At 35.9% G+C, this 18,720-nt stretch overlaps 1 protein-coding gene across 1 annotated transcript; it reads left to right on the forward strand.

The window, feature by feature from the left end:
* Nucleotides 1-10,335: 10,335 nt before the first annotated feature.
* LOC128015970 (14-3-3 protein beta/alpha-A) lies at nt 10,336-18,610 on the forward strand. Its single transcript, XM_052600246.1, has 6 exons — nt 10,336-10,502; nt 13,253-13,553; nt 15,168-15,291; nt 15,513-15,676; nt 15,866-15,961; nt 16,787-18,610. Exons 2-6 carry the CDS (start codon nt 13,260-13,262, stop codon nt 16,841-16,843), a joined length of 735 nt encoding a protein of 244 aa, XP_052456206.1. The 5' UTR covers nt 10,336-10,502; nt 13,253-13,259; the 3' UTR covers nt 16,844-18,610.
* The last annotated feature ends 110 nt before the right edge of the window (nt 18,611-18,720 follow it).

Here is an 18,720-nt window from a genome sequence, read left to right on the forward strand (position 1 = left end):
AGTTGCTCCAAAATAGTCTCAGAGCACCTGTCTGTGTTTACACGAGCAATCAGTGCGCCTCTAGCTGAGATCCACCACGCCGCAGGACAGCAGCAGCTACTCACTTCCTGTGGATAACACAGGTCAAAAAATAGCTTCATGTTGCGTTTGAACTTTGGATATGTACATTATATTCAAGACTTTTAACCCAAGAAGTTGGACCCAAGAAAATATCAAAATAAATATATTGATTTTCAGTGCTTTCATTAATTCAGAATATCATTCTATAACAAGTAAAAATAATGCAACATATTAATAGTAGCATACTACATTGCAGTCACATGACCTAATCTCATGCATTATGGTATTTAAAACTTATTTTTTTATTGTCCAATCTCCTATAAAAGACTTTGAGTAATTAGACTAGGAAGAGATTTTTTAAATTGTAGATATTATGTCGAGCACATTGCATGAAGGGATACATTATTTCACGTCTGCCAGTTATAAACCGCACATTGTAGTAAATATAGAAAATATACACAACAATGTGCATACTGAGTATATTTACAAATACAGAATTTGCAATGTTATTGTTAACTAAAATCATAAAGCTGAAATACATTTTTTTAAATCCTTAACTTAAAACTTTAGTAAACCTAAAAACAAAAATGCAAACGACTAAGCTACTAATTGAATTTGAAATTAAAATTAAACATTAAACGGAAACAGGAACATTAAAATAATTAAACCATAAAATAATAATAAAAATGACAAACATACAAATTACAAAAACTTAAAGATTTAAAACGAAACTTAAAAATATAAAAATTGTAATAAAGAAATAAATAACAGTGAGAAGGAGTAGCCTTTGTGAAAGTACACTAAACACCTCATAGTTTGTCCCCAAGCACAATGCCTGCAGAAATAGAGAAAATATTTGTGTCTAGCCTTATAATAAGTAATTAATAAGGGGTTGAGGATGGATAAATTACATGAGCATTATTATTATTTTTTTTTTTTTTAAATCTGTTTCCCCTCTGTCTGTGCCATTCAACATTTACAGAGGTCATCACCTTGCAATCAGGTAGTGGGTGTGTGCATGTTTCTTGTCATCAAACAGCACAAAGTAATTAAATAAGTACCCAGGAGAAACAATTCTCCAGCAGGACGAAATGAGGATGTCTCTACCAATGTGTCCTTGTGACATCTTAGGTGGAACGGTGGAAGGAAGCGAGCGAGCGAGCGAGAGAGAGAGAGAGAGAGAGAGGGAGAGGTACGGCTGCATCTGGATGTTGAGCACTTGCTGATGTTGTGGGATTTGGGAGAGGAGCTAACATAAATCATTCGGCTGTAATTTGCACTTACTCTGGATGTCTACAGTAAAGGTCGAGTGCTCTCTCTCTGTCTCGCTCTCCATCTTGGTGATAGTGGAAAGCATAGTAGGGAGAAGAAACTGTGCTTTCATTAGTTGCTGTCTAAGGTGCAGATGTTCTAGTCTGCTTTCATTTGGTATTGGTTTGTCTTTGAGAGCCGCTCTCAACAGCCCCGTCTTTACCTTCACATCTCTAGAAAGCTCTTCACCCCGAAGCTGCTCTTTCTTTCTTTTATTTTTTTGTAACAAAAAACAACGAATGAACAATTCTTCTGCATCATTTATTAATCTTAGTTTTTTGTAATTGCAACATTCATCATTGCATTATTATAATCCTGTTGTAAAAAGTTGTCTAAAAGAGTTGTGCTTGTTGACATTAATGCACTGTGAATTAACACGAACTATCAATGAATAACTGGATTTTCATTAACCTATGCTGAGAATTTGTATTGTTTCTGCTTTGAGTTATGAGTTGCGTTCTGGCAGATTTCAGAATGCATGTGTGTGGAAACAAGCAGTGTAAGAAGCATTTGCATATGTGTATTTCAGTACATTGTGACTTTGTTTTGGTTTAGAAGTAGAAACCAGTACAAACCATTTAATTAACACAAGCTTTGTGCAGCTATAAGTCCACCGATAATACAGTTTCCTAGTTTGTTTGGATGTGCAGGAAATCTGTCTTCACCAAATGGCCACATTTACAATAATGACCGAATTGGAACAGCTGGTTTGCGCACACACACAAAATGCATATTATTCACAGACAGCAAAATCATGCATCAGACTGACCTAAAAAACTGGAAAGCCATTATCATCCTCTACAAAGAGCTCAGCGGAATGTAGCAGCCACCTGCCCTTGAAATAAGCAAAGAACATTGTGATCATAGAGCTCCATTAGTTCTGTCAGTCCATCCTGATATAATACACACTCCCTCACATGCTTCTGTGACAGCTGGAATTATTTTTTTGTATTTCCCATGCAAGATAAGTCTTCTGACTAATAATAAACCGAAGCATGAATTTTGACAGTTTGTTTACAAACCATGTGATATCAATACGTTTTGTATTATTCAAAGATATTTTAGCATTATGAACCGAAAATGATAAATATAATGCTATCATATCTTTATTTACATATTTGTTCATTTATATATAATAATAATTTATTGTTTTTTACCCTGAATTGTAATATTGGTTCATCAATATTTTTCATGATGAATTTTTCATATTGTAAATTATAATATTTTTGCCCTAAATTCACTTAAAATATTTGAGTTTTTAATGTTTATTTAGACAAAATAGTATAGATTTTTAAAACACAAATGTAATTGATTATTTATTGGTTATTGGCTTAGAGTTTTAATATTGGTGCATGTCTGATATAGTACATTATAATATTTTAATGCCTTATTTCACTTAGAATGATTAATTTTAGTTGTTATATATTTTTAATAATTAGTGTTTAATTTATTTAGACAAAAAAACGAAATATTTTTAACAGATAGTGCTTTGCAGAAATCTTTTTTTACCTGAGTGTTATTCACAGCAGATGCTATATGTCTCACAAACACCTGCTAAGGCCACCCTCTTTTGTTCCCGTGGTAACCTCATTTGTTGGTTTCGTCTCACCTACTGAGTTGGTTTGAGCTCATCCAAGGACAGCGATGCATGCCGGCTGTCTCTATTTACCAGAGAGAAGCAAATAACGCAGCCAGCTGTTTCCCACCATGGGCCCACTACCTGCTGTAGTGTGAATTCATTTTACTATGACATGCTGAGACAGAAAGCAATTTACAGATGATGTCCCACCACTATATTTCTCTGGGAGGGCTATGGGGCAGGCGTGTCTTATGGGATTGACGATTTAGATCAAAGATGGATATGTGTAAATAAATTCTCTAAATTGCCTTTAGGGGCTGCTGAATATTTCATTTTGTATCTATTATTCTTTGCACTGCAGAATCAAAACTGTGGTTTTGATGAGAAATGATATAAGATGCTGTATTATTCTCCTTATGTGTTTAATGTTTAATGTAAGTTTATAGTCTAACTGCTTTAGTTATAGACTAAAACGCTCCAGCATTTATTGATGACGTGTTGCAATTTATTTCGAAGAATGTCAGTAACCAAATAGTTTTACTTCCCATTCGCTGTTTTTCCATCCAAAGCTGAGAATTTCACTTATGTGCAAAGTTGGAATATCATATTTAAAAAATTGCAAATAAAGCTCCATTTCCATCCAGTTAGATGAACATGGTCACTTCCTGATAAACTGTTGCCAAATATCACTAAGAAAAGGTAAATTGCTGCAGTAGGAGAAGGCACATTGGGTCTTTTTTCATATATTATAAATTACCTGTGCCTCAGTAGATGAAATGCAATAAACATGGACACTGTTGTGTAAAACAGTTCTGGGAAGTAATTAGAGAGAACCACTTTGACGACAGACTTTGGCGCAGACATTTAAGTATGACCAAACAACATTTCAGATATTGTGCAGCGAGATTAGTCTGCTGGTTAGTGCAGTTATGCTATCCCATCATGCAAAGTCACTTTACTTTTTTAATTGTGCTTTGAGGAATTTTATTCTGTAAATATGCTTCTATCGTAGTTTCTGCACACATTTTCTTATCGATAAAAAATGTGCACTCACTTTTATTGCACATTTTTAGAATTGATGTGCATCTTTGCATTTCCATTGCACATTTGTTAATGTAATTACCCACAATGTGAATTAAAATAGATGGATGAAGCATAGCGATTGACTTCCATATAGACAAAAATAAAATGGAAGTAAGTGGGAAACAAAACTGTTTGGTTACCAACATTCTTCAAAATCTTATTTTGTGTTCCAAAGAAAAACATAAGGCATACAGGTGTTTTTTTTTTTTTTTTATAACATGCACAGATGAATTCTTTACAATAAGACCAAGAACTTGCATTGGGAAAGGAAATAGTGTTCATTTTGAATTCATGTTGTGTATTTTTAAGTAATCTGCTTCTTGTATCTGACATGTGCAAGTGTATAGACGTATTATGTGATGACTTGTGCAGAAACTCTCTGTTCCTTGCTTCATTTGCCAACCACAAGTTCTTGGCACTCATTTTAAGAGTGCCATCGGTTTCCTCCAGTACACATCAACCTAGATTGCTGAAAATGGAGCAGCCTGCTGCCAGTTAATATAGAAATTGGGGCTCCGAGGATGATGCCGTGTCTTTCATATCTGATATCCTCGGCTTATCATTAAAAAGCGGAGTATGGAGAAACGGCTAAGTGTGTCAAGCATCGGTTCACGTCTTAAGACAATGTCAAACAGAGAGGCAGTTACTGGACTGAAGCTGAAGGACAGTTCCATTACTTAATTGAAGTCAATCAAATGCTTAGACTGTAAAGAAGCACTAGAGAAGATGGAAAAAGAAACAATAATGATTTCATTTGTACTAAGGAGAATTTTCAGACGAACACCTGTTTTTCAATACTCGTTGGCACTTATCGATTAACTATAATTGTTTTTAATTCAGTTCATCCGTTTAGTATTTCTTGTTCACTTTTTTCCAAGGAAAATACTGGATTGCCTGTAAAGGTTCTGTATTTCTTTAACTGTATAAAACACCATGTTTGCAGATATTTGGGAAACATGCTTTGTTCACATGCTTGTTTCTTCGAAAACACTGCTACAGCCAGTTATTCTGCTTTGAAATGTGTGTTCCGTGTCAGAATGTCTGTTTTTGTTTTGGTCTGTATGTCTGAAATGTGAGCCATTAATCACATAGAAATGCACTAACGACCACTCAGAATGCAGTAACACCCTGGCAACCACCTAGCAACCAACCAGAACACTCAAGAAACTGCATGGCAACATACTAACAACCACAGTAAGGGAGTTTTGCATTAGCAGGCACCATTCATCTTTCCTTCAGAAAATGTACAAATCTAGTTTCTCATTCATGTTTCATGCTGGGATGATATATGCCACTCTGCTGTGCTGTGCTCCTTCCTTTCAGTTGTTTGGCTGTCAGTAATGTGCGTTCAATTATATCCAGGGAATGATTAGATACTAAAATGGCATGCCAACATAAAGACTATATTGTGTGGTAGTATAGTTCTTTCCTTTCTCTCCATGCATGGTAAAGAATCTCTCCCTCTCTCCATTATATAGCTGAACAATATAATCGATGTGTGCTATTGTCCAAGACTATAACGTTCACTCTTCAACACGAGAGGCATACAGTGTCTTGTGAGGCAGTTCATTTCTTGAATACTTATTTAACAGGCCTTTATTTCAACCAAGAGAAGAAAAAGTGAAAAGATTCTGAGGTTTAGATCACCAGTATCTTCTACATTACAGTTTTTATGTTTACTAAAGAAAATGCAACTGACTGTGCAAAAGCCACTGCTGCGATGTTAGGGTGAGTGAAAACATCTCGATCATCCACAACTAATCCACACAACTCCATAAATTCATTTCTTGTGAAGTAAAAAACTGAACAATTCCATCAAGACATTCTAGCTTTAAAGGGGTCCCATTATGCTCTTTTACAATGTCTTGATTTTATTTTGGGGGTGCACTACAACAGGCTCTCATACTAGGTTTTTTTTGCATATTTTACATTATTACAACGCCTCTCACCCCTGTCTGGCATGAACAGCTTGAATAGTTCCTGTATCAAAAGAAGGCCCGTCTTCTGAATTACAAAATGTGCTTCTGGCCAGAGATGATCCTCCCTATATGCAAAATATTCAAGCTGTGTCTGGCCCCCGAGACACCAGGGGGCCCCCTTGCTCTCAAAGATTATTTAATTATAGTTTTGTTTTTGAATTTGGCCAGTGGTTATGAAAACATGAATGATAATTTCTTTTAATGAAATTGAACGTCGCCCTTTCAACGTAAAAATGAGTCAAATCATGTAATTTAATGTGTACAGTTTTTCTCAAGTCTAAAAAGACGAGTTGAAAGCGTACCCAGCCGCTTAAGAGACACTGATCTCAAGTGCCACGATTCGAGTTGTATCTGTTTCATTCATTCATTCATAACCACTCATTCCCCACTCCAAATAATGGATTTGTTTCTTAGCTGTAGTATTTATTTATTTTGCTTCTCAGGATGTTATTTGATGGACTGGAGTGGTGTGGATCCTACTGGTGGATTATTATCAGCTCTTTGGACTCTAAGTCTGATGGCACCCATTCACTGCAGAGGATCCATGATGTAATGCTACATTTTTCTAAATCTGTTCTGATGAAGAAACACATTCATCTACAGCTCGGATGGCGTCATGGTGAATACATTTTCAGCAAATTTTCATTTTTGTGTGAAGTATACTTGTGAAACTAGCATTAGGGGTTTGGCTGGCTACATTCACACTGTCAGTTTTTGAGATTGACAGCTGCATTTACTTACAGTCAAATGTGAGTTTCGAAATGTTCCATTCACACAACAGTAGCGTCTCAAACACTGTCTGTATGAATGGAGTCAAGCCCGTATTCCTTACCAGTAACCATATCAATATTGACAAAAAGTAATATCAAAGATGGTGCCGTCCATAAAATTGAAAGACTTATCATATTCTGATACGAAAAGAGTCCAATCAAGCTGCGAGTTCATCCGTCAAATCTTCATTGACTGACAGCCACTTTTATTTGTTTGGAGAGTAGAGCATTTGAGTTTTGCACAGAACACAAAGCTTACGGGGTCTAAAACGGACTGGATCTAAAACTTCCATATGACACACAGCTCATTCTCCGAAACACACAATAGATATGCGGTTTTGCAGCCAGTAGAGCGTCTCTTTCTCGCACTCTACGATGGGAAAGACAACTAGTTGTCTTTTAGTAAGTAAAATTAGTCAAATTAATTTACTTAATTATTCAATACATCAATGGTATTGCGAATATTAATGTACTTGTTCATCATTGTGTCATTGTTTTATTTGCAAGAACAACAAAGTTACGAAACGCGCTGTGTAGAGCACTATTAAAGTAATAGAAACATAACGGTTCATTAAGTATGTTTTTTATACACCCACGAAAAACATAGTTATGTATATTATATAGCATTTCTTAAATAGATCGTTGTAAATATTACACATTGCACCTTTAAAGAAAAAAAAGTGAAAATTAGAAATGTTGCAGTAGCGTACAAAAATTACTCAAACTAAAATAATAAGAAATTAAAGCTATAAATATGAAAAACTAAAAAAAATTACAAAATCACACAACATAATTACTAAAAATTTAACTGGAAACTTAAAATATAAAAATAAAAACTATTAGATTTTTTATAAATAGTATAATAGTATATGACTAATACTAAAATAACACTGTTGTCTCTAACCCTAAAGTATAAACAGAAATAATAATGATGCTTGCATCAGTCATATAGGCTAGCTTTTGTGCAGAGCTTTCATTAAAAAGAACAACAACACATACAGCAGTGTATGTCTTTGATTTATGAATAGGCGACAAAGTCAGCATCAATACATGCTTCCATTGCTTAAATAAATCTGCTTGAACATGCCTTAAGCAGGTCTGTACAGATTTCCCTGGAGACTCGCAGCTATAGATATTATTCTCAAGTCCCATTAGGGAACATAGACTCGAAACGATACGGCAGCCTCTTTTGTGCTGGATTTTTTTTTTTTAAGTTTTATTTCAAGAAATTTATTTTAGGCATTCAGAATAACAGTTTGTTTTTTCATTTGTATCATTTATTTTAAAAAAATTAAATAGTTTGTAAATTTGAGACGATATAGGCTTCAGAATGTATTTTAGCTTATTTTATTTAAAGATACGCTTAGATTATAAATGAGTGTTCATGATAATAATGACCATGTTCAGTTCTTCATGCTGTCTTTTTCAGTCATCTGGTTTGCTGTCCCAAAATAACCCAGCCTCATTTTGGGTCTGAGTCATACATGATATAGCGCCTCTGAAAAAAGATTTAAATTGGTTTATGAAACACTCTTACTCATTGCTGTATCTGTTTAATTGAGCAATAAGGCTTTTCCCCCCCAAAACCTTGAGAAAATCAATTTAGTTATTCTTCATGCACAAAATTTGGTTGCTCTAATTTGTTGTATAGGTGGATGAGTAGAACATGGTAATTACAAAAAGGACATTATTCACACCAGCAAGCAAGGTGTGCTTGAGTGCTTCCGATTTAACTCTGTGTGACCTGGGTTTTAAAGTTTAAAGGTCATGCTGATAATTCCAATTCTAAATTAATGAAGTTGATGCTTAGTTGGTTACCTGAGAGAACCATTGATTTTCTTGCTGCAGATAATCAGAAAATCATTGGAATTGATATGCTATGCTTTTAACTTCAGGTCTTGCTTCAAGTCATGTGCTTTAAAATGAAAGATCTGAGTATAAGAGCATGAGTACTCTGACACTGAAGACTGAAAAGCTTTTTATATGAGGAGGCGGGCATGCAAAAATATATAAACAAACAAAAACAAAAAATCAGTTCAGTGGAAAATTCCAGCTGTTTGTGGCACAATGCAGAAACATCACCCTCAAAAGTTCTATGTATGTTTATTTTGATTGCATTAAACATTCTGTTTTCCTTTTAAAGCTTTGGCATTAAAGGGGCATAATACCTGGGAGCCTACAAACTGAGGGAAAAAATCTTCAGCACTTGATTATAATGCATGGAGCCTACAGGAGTAAACCTGCCCTATCAATGCAAAGTTGCAATGCTATGCATTTTTGTTTAACAAAAGAAAACCTAGTTAGGTCATCATTGTGTCTTGACGTCATACCAATTATAAAAATGGCCTAGAAACTAACAAATGTCATTTGCCTTTAAGCAATACTATCTGCAATGAGATTACCTGCATGGAGCAACTTCTGCAACAAATTGCTATTGGTGTAGACTGTGATCTTAGTAATGCTCCCGTTTTGGTCAAAAACGGCCGGCTTTATTACGGCTGTGTCATAAAAGCCCATGTAAAAAAGAAACATTTTATTTAAACTAAAGCAATACCAGACTGACCTCTCTGAGTCACTGTAGAGATCTACACTACACCCTCCTGGTGACTTCTGTGTATCACAAGCGCTGACAGTGTTAAAAAACCCTGTTTAAATGGGTTGTCTTTTATCTTTGGCCTGTTTTTAAAAAATGAATTATGGTTCATTCATAATGAGCCATCATTGTACATTCACAAATGCAAAAGGCTAAATAAATAATTCTAGAAAATTCTAGAGAATTTGTTGATGGCGCTGCGGTTGATGTTGAATGAGCGTAGATAGTAAAAAAAGGAATAAATATTTAAGATTTCTAGGTCACTAATTAAATAAGCAATTTAATGACACTGATTATGTAACTTTTTCCATCAAAGCACAAGATATTCTTTGGAACATTATAAACTCCTCTTTTTTCATCAACAAATTGAAAAGGTTGAATCTTACTTAACAAATAGATCAAGAAAATTTGTTAAGATGTAAAGAAAGCCTATGCAAGTCTTTGCATGGGCAGATATAGGCTAGTATAAAAAGAAAAAAGTTATAACATAAAATTAGGAAAACCAGATATTTAACATTTTAATATTTCTATAAATCATTTTACACAATTTTCGCCTTCTTTTTATTTTAATGATTAATTTAAAACTTGTTTTTAGCTCCATTTTTAGTGTGAAAAAGTAATAGCTATGACAAAAATAAAAACTACTGATATTAAAATGAAAAATAGAAATGAGAGATGGCAATGAAATGGTCATTACAAAAACTATGCTCCATAATGCGGCTGCACCGGAGAAAGGATGAATCATATGCGTGATTAGACAGTCTGAGAACGAGTAAATATCATCTTCTGTTGTTGCCATTATTAATAATCTTTCAACATTCCATTTCGAATTCAGCAGAGCTGTCGAGCGCCGCCTGGCAACGGTTGCTATGGCGACTAACTACGTCACGCACTACTTCGGTTACCATGGTCCTTGTGACGTGAGTGACCGTGTAAAACTGTGTTGGAAACCCCGCATAGCGGTTACCATGGATACTTACGGGGGGGAGGGGGGAGTTTAGAGGAAGCGGAAGTGTCAGCGCAAGCGGAAGTGGTACTGCCCTGAATACCCCGAGCAGCGAAACGGAGGACAGCTTGATACTCCCATCGTTAACAGACACAAATCAGGACTCGAAATATATTTAAATGTGAGTTACATTGCCCATTACGGCCGCTCGGGTAATATTATGAATGTTAGAGATGTATTTTGCTGTACTGTTGCACATGTAAGCCCCCCTCATCACTGTCAATGGCGGAAGATGTCTATTGTGGTTTGGGGCTGGGTACAAGGACTTAGGCCGAGGCGGCCGATGAATAACGATTATTGCCGATGTATTTCCGATCACGTTCGATTTATATTAGGAGCGCGCGATTCCCGCACTTTCATTGTGTAATAATCAAAATATCGTCGTGCGAAACAACCCTCATCCGAACGGGAGCGATGGCTAGCGGCTCCCGCGTCTATTCAACACCCGGCCGTCGAGAAAGCTAACCGGCTAACGTTAATAGTATTACACACCAGAGGAGTAAAGCGCGTGCTTATGAAATCCAGTTAGTAACAGTTAAATTTAATTTGGCGCGAATAATCAGCGCGTCCGTTTAAATTCCACACGGGAACGCGAGTGAGGGCGTTGCATTGGTGGCTAACGCCGTTAGCCCGAGCCTTGAATATACTGCAGTGCAGTATTAGTGAAGTTAGGCGCTTAAAACGGCTCACGTTTATAGTTTCACTATTCCTAAATGCGTTCAAGTTAATTAATTAAAATAATATTGTGGGTTGGATCGTTTAAATCGCAAAACAACCGCGTCAAAGGATGGCGGACTGGTCGACAGGACGCGTCGTGAGGGCCTATGTAAATAAATCTAGTTCGACACCAGCCCTTATGTCATATACTAACCGTTCAAACTACACATTTAAACTAGTTCTCCAGCCCTCCTCGGTCTCATTAGTCAAAAGATTAGCAAGCTCACACGTGTATGTTCGTCACCAGGAGCTGTGCGGGCTGTGTTTACTCGCCTGACTGACACCGTTACCTGTGGTTCGGGTTTAGGCGGAGACATCGACGCCCTGGGCGTTGGCACTTATGTTTTGATAGCTGACAGGGTTGAAATTCCCATCGTGGCCTGCTGGAATCCCGATGCCATGTCGGATTCCATGACCTTGCACAAAAGAACACAGACAGTTGGATAAATGTAATATTAAGCAGCATCCAGAAACCGGTTATATATACGGTTTTAGAATAGTTGATCTAACTAAGTGGGTTTGGTTTAGACTTTGACCAGTTATAATACGTTTTAGAAATAATGTTTTTGACCTACTTTTTAAATTGGGTTATATATTTCAGAAATCCTGAAACCACTGCAGCAGTGCAGTATGAGCTAAAAATGACCTGATTATTTGTCCATTTGGTGCAGAGAACAATTGTCAATGTAAAATCAAAGTAAAACAAATGTTATGGTGGTCATATTTATTGACCCAAACTAGTCTTTTAGGTTTACCACTGATTACACCATATGGGTAAACCTGGGTTATAGTCACTGATCTATATAGATCAGCGGTTATAGTACATATAATGCATGGTAATCTTCACTTTATATATATATATATATATATATATATATATATATATATATATATATATATATATATATATATATATATATATATATATATATAAGCATTATATGGCAAAAAAATCTTTATTAATAAAGTTTTTGTTTCTCAGAAATAGTTATTGTCAAGGTAAAACAACATTATGGAGTGCATATCTTTATTCTAATCCCCCCCCCCCCCCCCCCCCAAAAAAAAAAGGTTAAGCACTACTAATACCATTATCTATAGATAAACCCGATTCATGATGCAGAAATGTATGTTAATATTTTCTTAAGCATTATATGGCACAATAAATCCCCCATACTTAATTTTTTTTTGAAGTATATAATAATAATAATAAATTAAACATTTTACCAAAGTTCAAGTCTGGCGAATTTTAGTCACAGCAAAAAGATGATTGATCAGCAGAGAATCTTAGAGTTCAAAGAAAAAATGGTAACACTGTACAGTAAGATTCATTAGTTAACTACTTTAGTTAACATGAACTAAGATTGAACAATACTAATACAGCATTTATAAATCTTAATGTTAAATTTCAACATTTACTAATGCATTTTAGTAAAATAAAAAGTTGTACTTGTTTTTATTAATGCACTGTGAATTAACATGAAATAACAATGAACCACTGTATTGTATTTCATGTTAGTTAATACATTAACTAATGGAACCTTATTGTAAAGTGTTACAGAAAAGTTAAGAAAAACACAAACGTGGCATTATGTTGCATTGTTGTGGGATTTAAAGTGATTTTACTTGAAGACCAGTGTGAATGCCATTTTAGTGTGCAAAACTGACTTTTCTCAAAGCCAACTAGTCAACTAATCAGTCTTGACAAAGCTTTGTTTAAGGTTTCAGGTAATCCTCTTGTATTGTCATACCATCAATTAGTGTTATAACCTCAAATGGGATTTTACTTATGTTTTTCACTTTGATTCAGTAATGAATTGGTATAAAGTCTCTGAGACAGTCGCTGAATGACTGCAACTTTATAGCTGTGCCTAAGCATTGGTCCTCTTACATAATCATTTGTGGGTAGTCTTCAGTATGACTTCAGTCTCCATAAGTACCAAATTTAATAATAGTATCTGGTACAGGTGAAAATAGGCACCAACTTGAAAATTGACCTCTTTACAACAAAAGGAGGTCAGCTTGAAGCTCACTACTAAGTGACACCTAACCTGACTTAATTTTACTATATTCCTAGTACAGGCTATAGGAAAAGGAAAATCAACTCTCCAATGTGCATTTTGTTATCGAACTAAATATTTTCTCCTACTTTTGTAGCTGCATCATGGACAAGAGTGACCTAGTGCAGAAGGCAAAGCTCGCTGAGCAGGCCGAGCGCTATGATGACATGGCTGCTTCCATGAAGTCTGTCACAGAGGGTGGTGTTGAGCTTTCCAACGAAGAGCGCAACCTGCTCTCCGTGGCTTACAAGAACGTGGTGGGCGCCCGCCGCTCTTCCTGGCGCGTGATTTCCAGCATCGAGCAGAAAACAGAGGGCAACGAGAAGAAACAGCAGATGGCGCGTGAATACCGTGAGAAGATCGAGGCCGAGCTTCAGGAAATCTGCAACGACGTGCTGGTGAGAGACATGACGTGTGAAGAAAATATTTGACAATTAAATTGACAGTTCTAGAAATTCCACCTAATTTAATTTGCTATTAATTTTTAGGTTTAGAATTGCAGCTGAATTTTAGGGGTTGCACGACTACTGATTTCTGCTAGTAGATTTCTTATTTAAAAAATTCTCAACTACTCGTGGTTCATAATACTGTAAATGAAAAGACATTAAATAGTTCTCATCAATAAATGCTTAATTCATAGCCTAATGCAGCATATTTACATATGTCAGTTGTAAAAACTTTATAATTATGACATTACATATAAAAATTTTCATGTAACGGCCAGTATTTGCACACATTTTCATTATTTGAACTTCACTAAACAAATGTGTCTGTGCAAACCAGCAAAGGATAAAGATGCAAGCATGTAGGCCAAGTGGAAAACGTATCTGTATTATTAGCCTACTCTTTTGAGAGAACTGGTTTGGTTTTTGAGAGACTGAGATGCGCAGTGCGGCTGTTTGATTGGTAAGCGCGCTGTGCTTGTTCCATTCGTTCATTTCATATCGTAGCCTAAGGTTTAAATCATTGCGTTTTAAATGTATATAAATAATAAAACATTTATGTTGTATTATAGGTGATATTACTCTTACCAAGCTCTGATTTCTGAGAGATGCACAGAGAGGCAAAAGCAATGCAATGTTTGATTTGTGCTCTTTTCATTCATAAAGTTTACATTCACTTCACACTCTGTTGCGTGACTTTAGAAGTCTGTGTATAATAGTGCACTGATCCCCTGGCTCATTTGTTAACCAGCAAACACAAGACTGTGCCAGCCTCAGCCGAATTTTCATGCAGAATTATTCCTTATCTGTTATTCATATTGAAGCCATTATCCATGCCATTCTCAATAAGGTATTCAGCTTCGGGCACACCCCTAATTATTACATATTTTAATTTTACACGCAACACAGATAAAGTCATTGAAATTAACAGCAACATGCAATATTGTAATACCAGAATTCACATCGTATTTGCAAACTCCGACTAGTGGTAAATCTAGTCAATCACTCGACTACTCAACTAGTCTATGCAAGCCCTACTTAATTTCAAACGTAGAAATATTATGATGTCTGTTATGCAATATTAGATGATCTGTTTCAAAATCTAGTGGGCTACAACATTTTAAGGCATTATAGCATTAAAATATCACATGAATTTAAAGAGTGGCTCTTTTTAGCCAAAAATTATAATTCCAAAAATGTGCAATGTGTGTACATATAGCTTATTAGAGTACTGTGTTGTTTCTCTTGCGTTGCCTTTGTCAAAATCATTGGGCTTCTGGTGCAAAGCTTTTTATGAATTAGTTGAAATCAACAACTTAATGTTTGTTTTCACTTAGGATGCTGTCTATGTAGGCTGCAAGACAGGCCACTTTACGTTTAGAGCAAAAGGAATCAATTTTATTTGTAACATAAAACTGTTTGTATGTAAAATGCAATTAGGGTGGATCAAAAAATTCACTTTTTACCTTTAAGAAAGTTATTTTTCCTCTTTCTGATGGTCAGTGCTTTTCATTCATTTGTAATAGTAATGTTCATAGCTTAATGTCAGTCTTACCTCTTTTCTATCAGGGTCTCCTGGAGAAGTACCTAATTCCCAATGCTAGCCAGGCAGAGAGCAAAGTCTTCTACCTGAAAATGAAAGGAGACTACTACAGATACCTGTCCGAGGTGGCATCCGGAGAAGCAAAGAGAAGTGAGCTCATTTTCTTTAAAGCAAGAAGTTTGTTGAATAAAAATGATCCAGTTAAATCTATTCAAAGGGAGAAGACTAATAGGAAATGAATGCAACTGATAATGCAGAAGTTTAAATTCCAGTCCTAAGAGTAAATGGTTATATGCTTGCCAAAGCATGAGAACATTCAGGCTGTGATGTTGATGGCCATGAATTTGATTGTGTTTCCTCTCCAATTACAGCCACAGTGGACAACTCTCAGAAGGCTTACCAGGATGCATTTGAGATCAGCAAAAAGGAAATGCAGCCAACACACCCCATCAGGCTGGGACTAGCACTGAACTTCTCCGTGTTTTACTACGAAATCCTTAACACCCCGGAGCAGGCCTGCGCTTTGGCAAAGACGGTTAGACAATGATCTGTTCATCTACAACTTGTTTCATTTTTTCTGTTTCGGGTACACTCTTATCCCATGAATATCTTCAAAAAGCATTTTGAAATGTGAAACTAAATGAGTTTATACTGAAAAATAGTGTTTGATTCCAGTGTACCAGGAAGACAACAGAACTTACCCTCATATTTCCTTTCATCTTAGGCTTTCGATGAGGCAATTGCTGAGCTGGACACCTTAAACGAGGACTCTTACAAAGACAGCACCCTGATCATGCAGTTACTAAGGGACAACCTCACTGTAAGTGCCAACTTTGGCTTTTATACCTGTAGAAAGACCCCAAAATAATAAACAGACATAATAACAGACATAAACAGAGAGAAGTAGTTCCGGCTGCGATGTTCTTCCGCAAGACACAAGCAGTTCTGTTTATTAACCGCTAGAGCGTCAAAAGTTCCCTACCGCAGCTTTAATTCACCCTTTTCACAAGTTCAGGTCTTATCAAAAGGTCTTAAATCACAGCAGGAAGTCTTGCAGTTCACAGCATTAAATGTAGAAATGTGAACATCTTCCTCAGTATATTATAGTATGAAAGGCATTCCAAAACAAATATCTAACATTTTTTAAATCAAGATGCATTTACTTGAGATTCAAATAAAAAATGATGTCATGTTCTTTGAGAAATTAAACACAATTAAAATAAGTTTTGCTTAAAAGAACACATCTGTCAGTGTGGAATGATATTTGTTGTTGGTCGCTCACTTCATTTTTTAATAAAACAAGACAAATCTTGATGAGAAACTTTTTTTTGTTGCAATGTGATCAGAAGGTACAGTAAAAGTTATTTCCATATTCTAGTGGTTATGAGAAGAAACATTCAAGATGAATTGTAGAAGTGGTGTAAAATGAATTGCAAAGTAATGGAGATCTGTGGGAAGTTGAATTTTTAAACTTTCGATGTCTTGAATTTACCTTCATCAAACCTGCAGAATAGTTGTCAATATAGTTTAGGCAATTAAAAAAAGAAGAAATATTACACCATTGGTCAGTGTGGTATAAAGTTAATTTTGGACCCTTGGAAGCCTTAACATTGTATAATGTTAAATTTTTTTATTTGTTTTGCAGCTGTGGACATCAGAAAACCAGGGTGATGAAGCGGATGCTGGCGAGGGCGAGAACTAAAGGCGTTGCACTTCACTGTTAAATCCACCTACACTCTTTATCTTACACACATACAGCCCATAATTCCCTGCTCCATCCAATCCACCTCCCCTTTATCCACCTCTCTGTATGACGAGCAGCATGAATTGTACCTGACCTATAAGTTTGTACCCCTGAAGCCACGAGCGGCAGGGAAAAGTTTGGATTTTCCAAGGCTGACTTGTCTCAAACATGTCTGATTGTGTATTTTCCCCCAGACGAGGGGAAATGGTTGAATAGTGGAAACAATTTCCATCTTTTTTTCCCTTCGTAAAATCCTCCCTAACATTTTTAAAAGGTATATATTCTCTGGTCTAGCAGGATATAATACATTATAGTGTCCACCCCCCAACACCATTTTTCCCTTCTGTCTCTTCTCTCCAATAGTGTACTGGCGATGGCTGGTTTTATTCAAAAGCCTATTAAACTGTCCATTAATTTAACAAACACTGTGATGTTTAGTTTTTCCTCCTGGATAACTCGTGCTTAATGGAAATCAGAATGGTTTTGTTACAAAAAGCAGTGCAATTCTGTTGCGATCTCATACAGAAGGGATGAAAACAGGCTGTATTGTGACACTGACTAACATGCATTACTATTATTGCTGTCATATGCGTAATTTTGCATACACTGCTGACGACAAAAGGGACCCGAGGTTTGTAATTCCATGTCTTTTCAGTTTTAAGTTAAAGACATTCCATTAGTGTGTGATGTTTAACGATTACAGACCTTTCGTGAACAAACTGGAGAGTTTCCTAATGTTCTGTCAATGAGGCAGTCAACATAAAGGTGCTGTTTGACATCAGTAAACGATTTTCCTGGTTTGTTCTGTACATTTACTTTTTTTTTTCCCCTTTGACATAATATTGCCCGCACTTCCATTTAATAAAGATGTACAATTGTAAACATTTTAGAGGTAAATATAATTTGTCCTAAAATTAAATGCTTGCAAAAATGTTTAAGTTATTCAACAAACAAACTATACAAACAGAAGTCGATGCTTGATGTTTCCCTCTTCATGTAAATCAGGAGGAGTTTTGGGGCCGTAGACTGACTTTAAACTTCTCCACTCTTCATTCCTGCTAAGAGAGGAATTTCTGTAAGACCTTAACAGTTCAACTGAGAAATTCTGGATTTAACTTGAATTATGGCGCAGGAAAGTGCTGCAGTCCAGTGGAGGCTTTGAAGTCTTGGCCCAAAGTCTGTGAAACACAAGCCGAGATTGGATTTGGCAAATAGTTTTTATAGGAGTAGTCACTCACTCAGTGTCACAATACCTTGTCACATCACCATAACATTCCACTTAGGTGTAGAACTCATCTGTCTCGAGCTGAAGACTATGTTCATGCACTGAAGACGAAATCTCTCTCTTTCTCTCCCCTTAGCTGAACAAATGGCAGTTATTCTACGCTTGATTACAAAAAATACAGTAGTGAATGTGGAGCCGAGCCTGTCTGTATATCTGGTATCTCCAATTGCTTTGTTTTTACTGACCAGTATTCTGCCTAAAGTTAGCTTCTGTGACGGTTTCATTGCTTAGCGCGCACGTGGTTGTGAAAATTTAGACTAGCTTAAGAAAAAGAAAAAAACAATTACAAAATGACAAAAAAAAAAAATACAACCTGGTTATTGACGTAATACTAGATTTGTGTATGTCTTTTAAAACAGTTCTAGTTTCACCTTACATGTTATAATCAGGAAAGTGTAAAAGACAATTTAAAGTGAAATAAAAGTTTTATCAGTTCCAAATTGCGCTGTATTGTTTTTCGTAGTGGTGTACATTCAATTCAGAATACACAAGTATGTTCTCTAGGTCTTCACACTCTCCTATAAAGATTTTATTGGAGTGTACATTTGTA

Source organism: Carassius gibelio, chromosome A6, assembly GCF_023724105.1.
Source record: "Carassius gibelio isolate Cgi1373 ecotype wild population from Czech Republic chromosome A6, carGib1.2-hapl.c, whole genome shotgun sequence".
Taxonomy (NCBI): domain Eukaryota; kingdom Metazoa; phylum Chordata; class Actinopteri; order Cypriniformes; family Cyprinidae; genus Carassius; species Carassius gibelio.